This window comes from Coregonus lavaretus (genome assembly GCF_964263955.1).
Source record: "Coregonus lavaretus genome assembly, chromosome: 7".
Lineage (NCBI taxonomy): Eukaryota > Metazoa > Chordata > Actinopteri > Salmoniformes > Salmonidae > Coregonus > Coregonus lavaretus.
The window spans coordinates 50,891,715-50,905,914 of record NC_139994.1 but is presented as its reverse complement, the minus strand read 5'-3'; the positions used below and the strand labels follow the sequence as shown (position 1 = coordinate 50,905,914).

General features: G+C 44.3%; 1 protein-coding gene across 1 annotated transcript in view; it reads right to left on the bottom strand.

Moving 5' to 3' along the window:
- Positions 1 to 5,509: 5,509 nt before the first annotated feature.
- Positions 5,510 to 14,200, bottom strand: part of fgf11a (fibroblast growth factor 11a) — a gene marked incomplete at its 3' end in the record, with an annotated part of 121,024 nt that continues 112,333 nt past the window's right edge. The window contains exons 4-5 of the mRNA XM_084164895.1: positions 5,847 to 6,045; positions 5,510 to 5,652 (exon numbers count right to left, since the gene is read on the bottom strand). Of these exons, the coding sequence (XP_084021021.1) occupies positions 5,510 to 5,652; positions 5,847 to 6,045 (342 nt within the window). The remainder of the gene's footprint in view (positions 5,653 to 5,846; positions 6,046 to 14,200) is intronic.

Here is a 14,200-nt window from a genome sequence, read left to right as displayed (position 1 = left end):
GACTGGGGAGAAATGGAGGGTGAGAAGGAGGGAGAGAAGGCCCCCAGGGAACCAAGGACAAATGGAGTGTGTGAAGTGTACTCCTGCACAGAACCTCTAACGCTTAACCTCGTTTAATAACCATATCTCTCACAACACATACACGCACATATTCGAACGCCCTTACACACACATACTTAAGCATGCACAAGCATCCACATACTCTATCCCACTTACACGGTCAGAATGAATGTATCAATATAATGTAATACGCGTTCTAAAAATATATATTTGAAATCCTGGAGCAATTTATGGGGCGCTTAGCAGCTGTAAATCCAGCTCTTCGTCTTTCTGATCAAAGTATGTGGTCAGGTAAAACCTGGGATGGAGAGATAAATTAGATAGACAAGAGATGAATGGTGGCGCCATACAGGTTGCAAAATAGTTTGGAAGAGATTTTCAGTGTGCCGATTCCATGGCACATGGTTTATGAACTGATACACAAAATGACGCTTGATTCAAAAATTAGTTTTTCAATTTAAATTATAAAAAATTCTGCCACCAACAGAATGTTGTGTATAGTATATAGGGCAAATACCCATGTCAGCTATGCAGATTTTGCTGTGAAGAGACAGAATCATTAGATCACTAATTCTGGTATTTCCCCTATGTAGCTTGATTCTGGTCACAGGTTCAGGAGTGGCTAAAAAGTCATAACATTGTTCTAAAATTAACCCTACAAATAGCACTGTTGGGGGATCTGGAAAGCCATAGTCAATCAATCAACAGCATAATAATACTCCTAGCAAAAATATTCATTTTAAAATCACAATCTGTTGATAATATGTGGTTAGAAAGGTTCAGAATCTATGAAAGACATCACAGTTGAAAAATATATGGCACAAGGAAATCAAGAGGACGGTCTATGGAGATAGGTGGGATGGGCTGAGAGAAGCTGAGGTGTGGATTTAATCTGTAATAGTTATTCATCTGTAAAAGTTGTGACTGAAAATAATATATATCATGTGTACTGGACATGTCTGAGCACTATGAATCCAAATGTTAAAAAAATCCAATGAATCCAAATGTGTATATAAAATAAAAATTCAGAGGGTGAATCGCAAGACTAAAGATTTAAGTGCCTTTGACTGGGGTATGGTAGTAGGTGCCAGGCGCACCGGTTTGTGTCAAGAACTGCAACGCTGCTGGGTTTTTCACGCTCAACAGTTTCCCATGTGTATCAAGAACGGTCCACCACCCAAAGAACATCCAGCCAACTTGACACAACAGTGGGAAGCATTGGAGTCAACATGGGTCAGCATCCCTGTGGAACGCTTTCGACACCTTGTAGAGTCCATGCCCCGATGAATTCAGGCTGTTCTAAGGGCGAAAAGTTAGGCAGGTGTCCTTAATGTTTTATACACTCAGTGTATGTTATATTATATTATGTAAAAATGTATTTGTAACAAAAATGTATTTGTAACAAAGTTACTTTTTCCTCCGAAGAGGAGTGGTGGATGGGCCAATAAAAAATGAGATGAATGGCGGTCTTTAGACACAGTAATTCATGCTGAATGACTTGAAGTGTTATCTGATTGCCCGGAGGAAGGCGTAGGATATGCAGAGATGTGGAAAAGAGATGAGGAGGAGTGCATCTGTTCTTAGATGTATTCAACACTTCAACGTTCCAAGGAACACTTTGAACACGGCAGAAACACAGCACACCCCACACTTATGAATGCGAGCACAGAAATCAATGAACTCACTCACACACACACACACACACACACACACACACACACACACACACACACACACACACACACACTCACACACACACACACAATTTCCACTCTATAAACATCTTTATAGTCTCCCCTCTCTGCATCTAATGAAAGAAGGTCAAAAACACTGCAAACCCAACATCTGCGGGACTATATAAAACCACAGTCCATCTGAATAACAACATTATCCTCCTTTACTGTACAGTAATATTGGGATGCTATCCCATCTTCATTATTGCAACTTACACGCAGACGTAAATAAATAAACTTTGAATACAGTCAGGGTAATTATAATAAGAGACTTGATTTGTTTTTTTCTGTGTGTGTGCGTGCGTGCGCATGTGTGTGCATTTAAGATGGAAGCATCTACCCTGCTGGCTTTGATGTCAGATTAACACAAGAAGAGGAGGAATCTCACTGCTACGTCAGATTAGAGCCATATGTACTTCACAGTCCACACTCCATTATACCCCTGCATTGATATGTCACACACTTCAACCCTACACTCCATAACCTACCTACATACACTAGCATAGCAGTACCCTGTGGCTACATAAATGTACATACAGGTACTCACACCTTGTGCGTCCATAGATATACTGTACATGCATGTATACACACATACAAACGTTTTTGAGGGGTTTGAACAAATGGGATTGAATTTGGTTTAAAGTTTCGCCTATCCCTACAGTAACACAAACATACCCTTATGAACACACACCAATCAGATGTGATGTGTATTAACAATTATGTACACACACAGATGACAACACACACATAAACACACACAGACGACAACACACACATACACACTCACATTCATTACCTAATGTACTATGACCTCAACCAGCTGAAGAGGACAGTACTCTATTGCATTGCTAAGGGACTAGTGGGTATCAGTGTTGTACTATCACAACAACATTATCTTCATACTTATCTGCTGCTAGTCAGGTAATTTACTCAGCATTAGCTCTTAACTTACTTACAGTACACTCTTATCTCATAGCTAATAGTAACTAACGCGTATCAAGTTGCGTTTGGAGAGTTGTGATTGAAAACAATGTAAGGGAAAGACATTGGGGGGACATATAATAATATATTGCAACATAGATTTTCCCAGCCCTTAAAGAAAACAGTAAAATCATAGGATTCATGGCCATTTCCCAAATATCCCATTTATGGGTTCACTGACCTTATTCAACATTGACTGGTTTGATTCACCAGCAGAAGCCCTCGCTTAATGTATTCTCTTATTCTCTCTACTCTGCTCCCCTCCCCTTCTCTCCTCCCCTCCCCCTCCCCCTCTCCTTCCCTCCAAACCCATCTCCCCCTCGCCTCTCCTTTCCTCCCCTCTCCCCCCATATCCTCCTCTTCCTCCCCCTCACACCATTTAGTTCTTCCCAGAGACTAATGTTCTCAGAACCTTTCTATAATTGGACATGTTTGGAATTAGCTTGTGGAATCAGTGGGTCAGGCGTGGTGTGTCAATGTGTGTTTGTATGTGTGTGCGCGTGTGTGTGTGTGTTAACGTGGGCCTGTAGGCTCAGCACCCGGGGGGGGGGCTGGCCGAATACATCAAACTGAAGCTATTTAATTGCTTAATTTAAGTGATTCATCTGAACCAGTGAGGAAGTGTTAATCGCAGTAGTAGGCAGACAGACAGACAGACACCCTGGAGGCCTCTATCTTCTGCTGCTTATGAAGGTGGACTGTACAATATGGGTCCTGGAGGGTTGTGTGTGTCCGCATGCGGAGTGTGTGTGTTTGTGTGAGATGCCTGGTGTCAACACCTTATTTGGGATTACCGGGTCTGCCACTGGGAGAAGCCATCATAATTCTCTCTGAACCCTCCTTCCATCCTTTCTCTCATCTGGCTCAACAAAACAAGCATGCTCACTCTAAAATAGGGACCCCCTACTCTATCTACCACTCTGCCCATCTCCCAAATTGCACCCTATTCCCTACATAATGCACTACTTTTGACCAGTCCCCATAGGGCTCTGGGCAAAAGTAGTGGACTATGTAGGGAATAGGGTGCCATTTGGGATGGGATGCATACAGAGCTCATATCCCTCCAGTAAACACATCAACATAAACTAAAAAAAACACTCATCATAGAATTATAGATTGGCAGAAAGATTAGCCATGAACAATCTTCTTCTTTTCTTTTAATGGAGGAGGAAGCACAGGTAGCTTCTTATAGCTATACAGTCACATCCTTATTACTAAACCACAGTCATCTTATTATTATATCTGTGACTTTAGTTTCTGGTCTTTACCCTAGCAACATCATTCTTGTGCAGTATGGGATGTGACATTGACAGCACAAGTTACAGGCTGATAATAGTCTATGGTGGCATCTGACAAGACACCCTATCCCCTGTAGTGCACTACTTTTGACCAGGGCTCTGGTAAAAAGGAGTGCACTATATAGGGGATAGGGTGCCATTTTGGACACACCCTATGAGACATGATGGTGAGATGTGCATTAAAGAAGGCTTGTTTCCTTTGCATAATAACTAACACACTTGACCCAGTGTTGGAGAGGTTCAGTGCATACTAGTTGCTTATTACATATAAAGTAGAGATTAACAAGAAGAAATCAACATGGAACTAGGAGGTCGTTAGCCTGGGTGCCAGTCTGTTTGCCATGACAATCCCATAAGGATTTTGACAGTGGAAACAGACTGGCACCCAGGCTAGGAGGTTGTAGCTCTCCGAAAAGAACCACAACTGTCCTGCAATATCAAATACTCAACCAGACCCCACAGTAGGCCTGTATACTGTATCTCCCTTGCTTAGGGCATGAGCTAGAGAAATGATCTATTGGAGTGTAGTTATAGGATGGTGTAATGCATGGCTGGGCACAGAGAGGGTAAAGCAGTCAGTGTAATAATATCCTACATGGACAAACAGACTCCCAGAGACCATCTACACCATCTCACTGATTATATCATCATCATTCCTCAAGCCCTGACCCGCACACAATCAACACTCTCCCTCTGCTGCCCAGCCTGTGTGTGTGTGTGTGTGTGTGTGTGTGTGTGTGTGTGTGTGAATACAATTGTGTGTGTAGTTCAGTGCAGCAGGGAGGTTTCTCTCTCTCTTTCAAGAGGTGGGGAGATTTTGATCAGTGAAAGCTGCTGTTAACAGCCCTAGAGAGGAACAAAGTAGTGCACTATATTGGAAATAGGGTGCAGACGCATCCTGGATCAACCTTACATTAGTATGGATGGAACCTTTGGGAATATAGAACAATAGGCCCCCCCTGCTGCTCGGTGGGGCAGAGGGGAAACATTTGACAGTGACAACCCTTTGTAATAAAAACAGGAAGACTTTGTTCGTTGTGAAGTAGATAGAAACAGCGATGCTGATGATAGGTGTCGGTCTTCTTTCCGGTCATTTCTGGTAGTGGATGTGTACATAGTTGTGACGCACCCAGCCTCATTCCTCATGTTGTATTGCTCTGAAATCCCAGACTCATACAGGGACGGTGTTGGGTAAGAGAAGGGGAGGGGGCTGCAGTGGGTGGGTGGGTGGGGTGGGGGGGCCGGGACTTTGTCTTTAAAGAAGGGTTCCATTGGCCTTTCTTTCCCCACCCCTTCACTATTGCATTATGGGAGATTGAGTTATTCTAATGCTACCATCATGTAACTCCATTGCTTCTATATATCATCCCTGTAGTTCATTTAGGTGCCCATGCCAGTGCCCAGTGCCTGTATGTCCGGCCCTGTGTTCTCTGTGCGCTAGGAGGTTTTGGTTTTCGAGGGCGGGTCTTTCTTGCCGTTCTGCAGCACAGGTGAATCGGAGGCCTTGGCCATTTTCCTGGGCGAACTCAACTCCGCGACCACCACCACTTCATGTAGCGAGGGCTCCCTGTACATAGCCACTGTAGGGGGAGGGGGGAGGGGAAGGGGTGTGAGAAAAGGAAAGAGAGAGACAGAATAATATTGAACTGAACAAATACATTTTTTTAATGAGACCGGAGTACGTCATATAAAGCAAACGTGACAAAATGACAGATACAAATAATGAGCATAATTAACTTCCTACAGTATTGTATTGTATTGTACTGTACTGTACCTTCGATGAGTTTGGGTAGGAAGTGGGCGGCCCCCTTAGTCTTCTTGACCCTGTTGCCCTTCATGACCTGTCCATCCCGGTTGATGCCGATGTACCAGGCCCTGCCCGACTGGGTCTGCCGGTACAGGATGGACGAGTACGTCACGTAGTAGTTCTCAAACACACTCTCTTTGAACTTGCACTCTGGGGTGAAGTGTTCCTGTAGATTAGAGGACACAGACACACACAGATAAGCATAGGTGAACACATAGCAAATTCAAGCACATGTGTGCATACACACACACACACTTAGAAAAAACCCAAAAGGGTTTTTCGGCTGTCCCCATAGGAGAACCCTTTTTGGTTCCAGATAGAATCCTTTTTGGTTCCAGGTAGAACTCTTTTGGGTTTCATGTAGAACCCTCTGTGTAAAGGGTTCTACCTGGAACCAAAAGGGTTCTTCTAGCAGACGCTCTTATCCAGAGCGACTTACAGTTAGTGAGTGCATACATTTTCATACTGGCCCCCCGTGGGAAACGAACCCACAACCCTGGCATTGCAAGCACCATGCTCTACCAACTGAGCTACAGGGGACTACATCATGTCCAAATGTATCTCAAATTGATTTGAACATGATTACATTTTACATTTTAGTCATTTAGCAGACACTCTTATCCAGAGCGACTTACAGTTAGTGAGTGCATACATTTTTCATACTGATGTGCGACAAATGCCAATATCGATCAAATGATTAAGAAGAAATAACCAAGAAATACACCCATGCTAATGTAAAGCTTATGGGAGGGTAAGAATTCCAGTCGGGATCAGAACAAATGAATTTACAGCCAGCATTCCAGACTCCTAAAGGATGTTGAGCAGATCGTGGTCCTGGGGAAGAATAGCAACACACACACACACACAGAGATCCGCTCAACTGAGTCTCCTACACAGACACCGTCACTAACAGCAGACTCTTGAGACTGTAACAACTGGCTCTGCTCGATAGCACATTTTCACCCTTCATACAATATAGAAATGTGTTAAGATATATTTATATTCAGAGAGATGTATCCCGTTCTCAGTTTATTGTCGATTAATTTAGTTTGTTCCTAAAACCGACAATTTTGGTCACACAGAAGGAATCTCTGCAGCACTTAGACAGAAAACGACAGGAACCACAGATACAAAATCTTCATTATTATATCTGCGTCATAGCAGATAGCACCTTTTTTTCTAAGAGTGTACATATACACAAACACACACACTCCGGGTCAGTGGAGAAGAATAACAGATTGGAAGTGCTGACAATTTTTTATTTACTCCATTATTTATATATTTATTTATATATTTATTTTCCAATTCCAAAGGCTCAGCTGGGAAATGGAGGCCACATTTAATTGTGACAGGGTTAGGAGAGCATCTGTGTCTGCCGCGCGGAAAATGAACACATAACCACAACCACACACACGGAGGCTATCTGTCTTCTCTCTCTCTTGTGTCATAACAAGCACACGCTCGCTCTCACACACGCAAACACACAAGGGAGAAAAAATGCACATTTTAACTCTTGGATGACATTCTGTTTCCAGTAACAACCAGCAATCAACAGAAGTCCTTCACCCCGTCCCCAGTTCAACTGTCCCATCTATAGTTCTCTCTCTCGCTCTCTCTCTCTTCTCGCTCAGCCTGGAGAAGAACATTTCCCAAACGGCCCTCCCAGTGAAGGAAAGGCGCCCTGTGTGAAAAATTATATGACATACACTCTGAATTACCCAAAATGATAAATCACATCCAATTAACGCATTCACTCATTAACTTACTGTTAATAGCAAAGAGTGGGATTCAGAGGTCTTTGTCTTTAGAAGATGTGATCTAATCTACTATCATTAGTTCATTACATTCTATTTGCACTATAATATCCAGCCCATGCAATCATCCTTAAAATGTGGTGGATCTTTTGAGGGAGTTAATGCCACCCGCACACACACACACACACAAACCTTCATAGAGATATCTCCCTGAGCTAACAGTGTGAAGCCACGAGGGACAAAGCACGAGGAACAGTACCCTTCTACATCAGGTCCCCATACACTCTCAGAAATACATTGAGTGTACAAAACATTAGGAATACCTTCCTACTATTGAGTTGCACCATCTTTTGCCCTCAGAACAGCCTCATTTTGTCGGGGCATGGACACTGAAAGGTGTTCAAAGCATTCCACAAAGATGCTGGGCCATGTTGACTCCAATGCTTCCCACAGCTGTGTCAAGTTTGCTGGATGTCCTTTGGGTGGTGGAACATTCTTGATACACACGGGAAACTGTTGAGCGTGAAAAACCCATCAGCGTTGCAGTTCTTGACACACTCAAACCAGTGTGCCTGGCACCTACTGCCATACCCCGGTCAAAGGCACTTCAATATCTTGTCTTGCCCATTCACCCTCTGAATGGCACACATACATAATCCATTTCTCAATTGTCTCAAGGCTTAAAAATCCTTTTTTACACAATGTAGTGGCACCTTTCCTCGATTCATCACATCCTAGCTCCTCGCCTCCTTCTCAAATCTCATTGGAGGAGAAGGTCAGAAAGGAAGGACCTTAGACCCTCTCCTCCAATACAGTTGAGGCGGAGGCGAGGAGAGAGGATGCGAGGAATCGAGGACAGATGAATTGAGAAAGAGCTGATGTGTGGCCCCTGGGAGGACCCAACACAAACACTGTGAGGCCCCTGATGGCCCCAGACATGGCAGGGCCCATGCCACCTCTCCTCATTAAATAAGCAGGAGTCTGTTGCAGCTCCTAAACACAGCCAGTCAGTCCCTTTCCCCACCAGGGTCATCAATAAACAAGGCAACAGTAAATACCCCCACGAATGATGCAGCACCCCCCTTGGGCCAATCAGTGTTATTTTGTAAATGACGGATCTCTATGGCAAGACGCATCATTCACCCAAGTTTCATCAACATTTGGCCAGTGGTGTCAGATATCGTGTGTGTCAACTAGACATATCCCTGATCATGTGTGCCAAAATTCATCACTCTGAGTCAAACAGATCAAGAGATTTAAACATGTGCCCGTTATAGCAACACCGTGTGGTTGATTTGAGTGTTCTTGCATATGTTGAGTCTTGACAGTGTTTGCAATATGTGTACCAAATTTTGTTACAATACAAATATCCTTGACTGATTCATATGCATTTACAGTGCATTCGGAAAGTATTCAGACCCCTTGACTTTTTCCACATTTTGTTACGTTAAATTGTTTTTATCTTTATCACAATACCCCATAATGACAAAGCAAAAACAGGTTTTTAGAAATGTTTGCAAATTTGTTAAAAATAAAAAAAACTGATATCAGATTTACATAAGCATTCAGACCCTTTACTCAGTACTTTGTTGAAGCACCTTTGGCAGCGATTACAGCCTCAAGTCTTCTTGGGTATGACGCTACAAGCTTGGCACACCTGTATTTGGGGAGTTTCTTCCATGTCTTCTCTGAAGATCCTCTCAAGCTTTGTCAGGTTGGATGGGGAGCGTTGCTGCACAGCTATTTTCAGGTCTCTCCAGAGATGATCGATCGGGTTCAGGTCTGGGCTCTGGCTGGGCCACTCAAGGACATTCAGAGACTTGTCCCGAAGCCACTCCTGCGTTGTCTTGGCTGTGTGCTTAGGGTCGTTTTCATGTTGGAAGGTGAACCTTCGCCCCAGTCTGAGGTCCTGAGCGCTCTGGAGAAGGTTTTCATCAAGGATCTCTCTGTACTTTGCTCCGTTCATCTTTCCCTTGATCCTGACTAGTCTCCCAGTCCCTGCCGCTGAAAAACATCCCCACAGCATGATGCTGCCACCACCATGCTTCAACGTAGGGATGGTGCCAGGTTTCCTCCAGATGTGACGCTTGGCATTCAGGCCAAAGAGTTCCATCTTGGTTTCATCAGACCAGAGAATCTTGTTTCTCATGGTGTGAGAGTCTTTAGGTGCCTTTTGGCAAACTCCAAGTGGGCTGTCATGTGCCTTTTACTGAGGAGTGGCTTCCATCTGGCCACTCTACCATAAAGGCCTGATTGGTGGAGTGCTGCCATCTCCACAGAGGAACTCTGGAGCTCAGCGTGACCATCGGGTTCTTAGTCACCTCCCTGACCAAGGCTCTTCTCCCCCGATTGCTCAGTTTGGCCAGGCGGCCAGCTCTAGGAAAAGTCTTGGTGGTTCCAAACTTCTTCCATTTAAGAATGATGGAGGCCACTGTGTTCTTGGGGACCTTCAGTGGTTCAGAAATGTTTTGGTACCCTTCCCCAGATCTGTGCCTCGACACAATCATGTCTCGGAGCTCTACAGACAATTCCTTCGACCTCATGGCTTGGTTTTTGCTCTGACATGCACTGTCAACTGTGGGACCTTATATAGACAGGTGTGTGCCTTACCAAATCGTGTCCAATCAATTGAATTTACCACAGGTGGACTCCAATCAAGTTGTAGAAACATCTCAAGGATGCTCAATGGAAACAGGATGCACCTGAGCTCAATTTCGAGTCTCATAGCAAAGGGTCTGAATACTTATGTAAATAAGGTATTTCTGTAAAATAATACATATAAACGTGCAAAAAAATATTTTTACTTTTTTTATTTAATACATTTTAGAATAAAGCTGTAACGTAACAAAATGTGGAAACAGTCAAGGGGTCTGAATACTTTCCGAATGCACTGTATGTACCAGACCACGCCCATGTGAATGTTTATTGGTCTAGAAAATATTGCGTTGAGAGACCTTTGTCCATAGATGCCACATATCAAGTTTCATGCAGATCGGTCATTCGGTGCCAGAAGAATAGCGGGTTTTTCACAAAATTCAAAATGGCGGACTAAAACAGAGAATGTTAAAAAGTGTCCGGCACCCTTCGGTACCCGAAGACCTAAAATAAAGGGAATGAAGGAAATAAAGAATCTTATAAAGTACCCTTCACTCCTAAAAGGAATGATTGTGTTGAAATGAATGAAACCAAAGCCGTATCCCTTAGGCTAGGACTAGGGGAGGAGACATTTATCATGAGCCGCGCCCGGCCCAAACACACACAGACATATTAACACAGGCAGGCATGCTTACACACACATGCACACAAGTGCGCACGCACGTACGCACGCACGAACACACACACAACCACGCACGCACTCACGCAGACAGGCACGCTTACATGCATACACAAACGCACACACACACAAACAATGACTCCTCCTGAACTGATTATATCAACTCTGCAGGACATCAGCAATGTTTCTTAATGCGATAACAGTCACTTAAACAGAACGGTCATTTAAACAGGAGGCTGAGCCACCCAACACACCAACACACCAACCACAGGACACAACTACACACCAATTTATCGGCTCTGTCGCAGCCGGCCGCGACCGGGAGACTCATGGGCGACGCACAATTGGCCCAGCGTCGTCCAGGGTAGGGGAGGGAATGGCCGGCAGGGATGTAGCTCAGTTGATAGAGCATGGCGTTTGCAACGCCAGGGTTGTGGGTTCAATTCCCACGGGGGGCCAGTATAAAAAAAAAAAAAAAATGTATTCACTAACTGTAAGTCGCTCTGGATAAGAGCGTCTGCTAAATGACTAAAATGTAAAATGTAAATGTATCATAGACATCCTTCTCATCCCTCTCGTTCTCTCTTTCTTTCTTTCCTCTGCTGTAAGCTATTCTCCTTGGTAGCCCCCTCTAATACTTCTCTTTGTTTTGGTCCTCTGTCCTCCACTCTGTCTACGGGTTTTTGCTATGGTGTTTATTCCAGGTTCAGATTGATTTCATACGGACATATTAATGGGTGCTGTCTTTATCGGTAGGTCAGTCAGAGCAGTGGTTCCCAAACTGTGGGGCGCGCCTCCTAGGGGGGTGTGAGGGATCGGCAGGGGGGCGCGGGGTGATTCTAGATCGCCTGGCGACATCACCAGGCAGTATTAGTTAATAGACCAATAACAAAGAGAGTTTGCCCACATCTCTGCCAATAACAGTAGGTTTTCAGGTTACTCCAATTAGGCCCCTCACTCAGACCACTCCCAGATAGTCCTAGCAAAATTATTCGTTAAGAAATTGCTAATCTAAGCCGGGGGGGATAACAGAGTCATACATGGAAAAACAGAACAAGTAAATCAGAAGGAAGTTTGTTTTTAAGTGTATGTCCTACTGTATATCTGAGAGATATACTTCCATATATACTTCCATTCCTTTTTTTAACCGTTACCTGGCTACCTTCAGATGAGTCTTGTGAGGCTTGTGGGCGTCCTAGAGAAAAACCGTAAAATAGTCTCACCTTTCCATAGAGGGGTCATATTAGTGTGTAGCCTAAACTTTTCGGACGCTACGGACAGAAGTTGGCAGATTGTTTTTGTGAGAAGACCGATTTTTGGGATCTCTCATGGTCTGACAAACACCGCTGTAGCTCAGCCACCTTCCACCACAGATGCAGAAGGCTGCCATTGGCGGAAGTGGTGGATTGAGACGCAGCCCATACAAAAAAAGAACTTCAACAGATTTTTATGTGGATTTTTTTATTATGCCAATTTGATCTATGCAGGGGCGCGGACACTGACTCTAGGGGGTTAATTGTTACCCAGAAATGATTTGATATTGAGAAACATATTTTGTATTTTTTTACGTCTGCATTGGCAGGCAGGTCACCCATGATACAAGTCAGTATTCAAGGTCCATCCATGCCTGAGGACGTCAGGAGATGACGTCGAAACCGGCCACTAGGGGCAACAGTGAGCACTGTTACCTTCAAGTAGGCTTTGGTTTTGCTAGGGTGATGGGGATGGTGGGTTGTTTGTAAGCATCTGCCTCTGGTTCCAAAGGTTGCATGTTCGGATCCAGCGATAGAAAGATGTTTTTGATTTTGGTTTTAAGCCTATCCCAAACCTTAACCCTTATCTTAACCATTTGGAGTAAATGCCTAACCTTAAGATGTTGGAGTTAATGGCTAAACTTAACCTTGAAACGATACAGAGAAGTAACCAAACTTGAAATTTGACATTTGGAACAACTTCGAAATTTGACGTTTGATGCGGACGTGAGACTGTGAGAGCTTGCTGGCATTGGACCTTTAATGAATATGGGCCCTGTACAATAAGCACTAATGCAAATCCGCTTCTCTCCAGCAGGGGCTGCTCAAATACACACAATAGTAACACAAAGACATCTCTCTCACAACTTACCCAAACCAAACCTCAGACCTACCACCGCATGGGCCCTCTTAAAACAGGCTAAAACCCATTTAAGTTCAGACCCACGTTACAAATGTTTCGCTGACTGAATCTCTCCTGTTGCATGTTGAGGGATTTAGTCAGATTTGTCATGAGCACATCCTCTCACTCCACATTACGTAAGTTAATCAGTAACAGAGGAGATGGGGATAGGGGGAGAGAGGGAAAGAAACCGAGGGAAAGAAGGAGTGAGATGTAAAGGTGCCATGGAGGAGAGGGAGAGGTACAGAGACTCATGGACAGGGCAGAGACACAGAGCGAGACAGACAGACAGAGGGACGAAGGTATACTGTAGGTGTGTGTCTCCATGTCTGCGTGTGGGCCCAGTCTTGTTGTGACAGCCAGATATGACAGATCCTTCCTCTCCTTCGCCAGGCAGCGGGATGGAGGTAGGGCGGGAGGGAGGTGAGCCATCCAATCCTCACTGACATTAGTAACGGATGGACCAGTTCCCTCACTCATCACTCACTCCCACGCAGAGAGATAGACAGCGAGAGATGGAGAGAGAGATGTAGAAAGATATGGATAGAGAGGGAAATTGGGAAGAGAGGGAGGAGAGAGAAAAAGAGAGAGAGAGGGATGGGGAGAGAGAGAGAGAGAGAGAGAGAGAGAGAGCAAGGAGATGTGGTAGGTGGTTTAATACATCTTACATAATACTCAACGACACTAGAGGGAGAGACAGAGGGGAACAGCAGAGTTGAAAAGGTTTACCAAGGTACTGTCACCACCTTCACCAGGGTGTCATGGCAACGATATGATATCATGCAGTGACACTGTAGAACTTTAACGCTTCTTCATAAGGCCAATATAAATACTATTGTAAGCTTAAAGGGATGGAGCCAATTTACATCCTATTGCTCAAGTCTGAACATGCACAGGTCTGAGGAAGCAAGTTGATTTCCATACATTGACTACCAGAAACCCCCCTCCTCTACGTCATTTAGCAGACGCTGTTATCCAGAGCGACTTACAGTTAGTGAATACATATATATATTTTTATACTGGCCCCCCGTGGGAATCGAACCCACAACCCTGGCGTTGCAAACGCCATGCTCTATCAACTGAGCTACATCCCTGCCGGCCATTCCCTCCCCTACCCTGGACGACGCTGGGCCAATTGT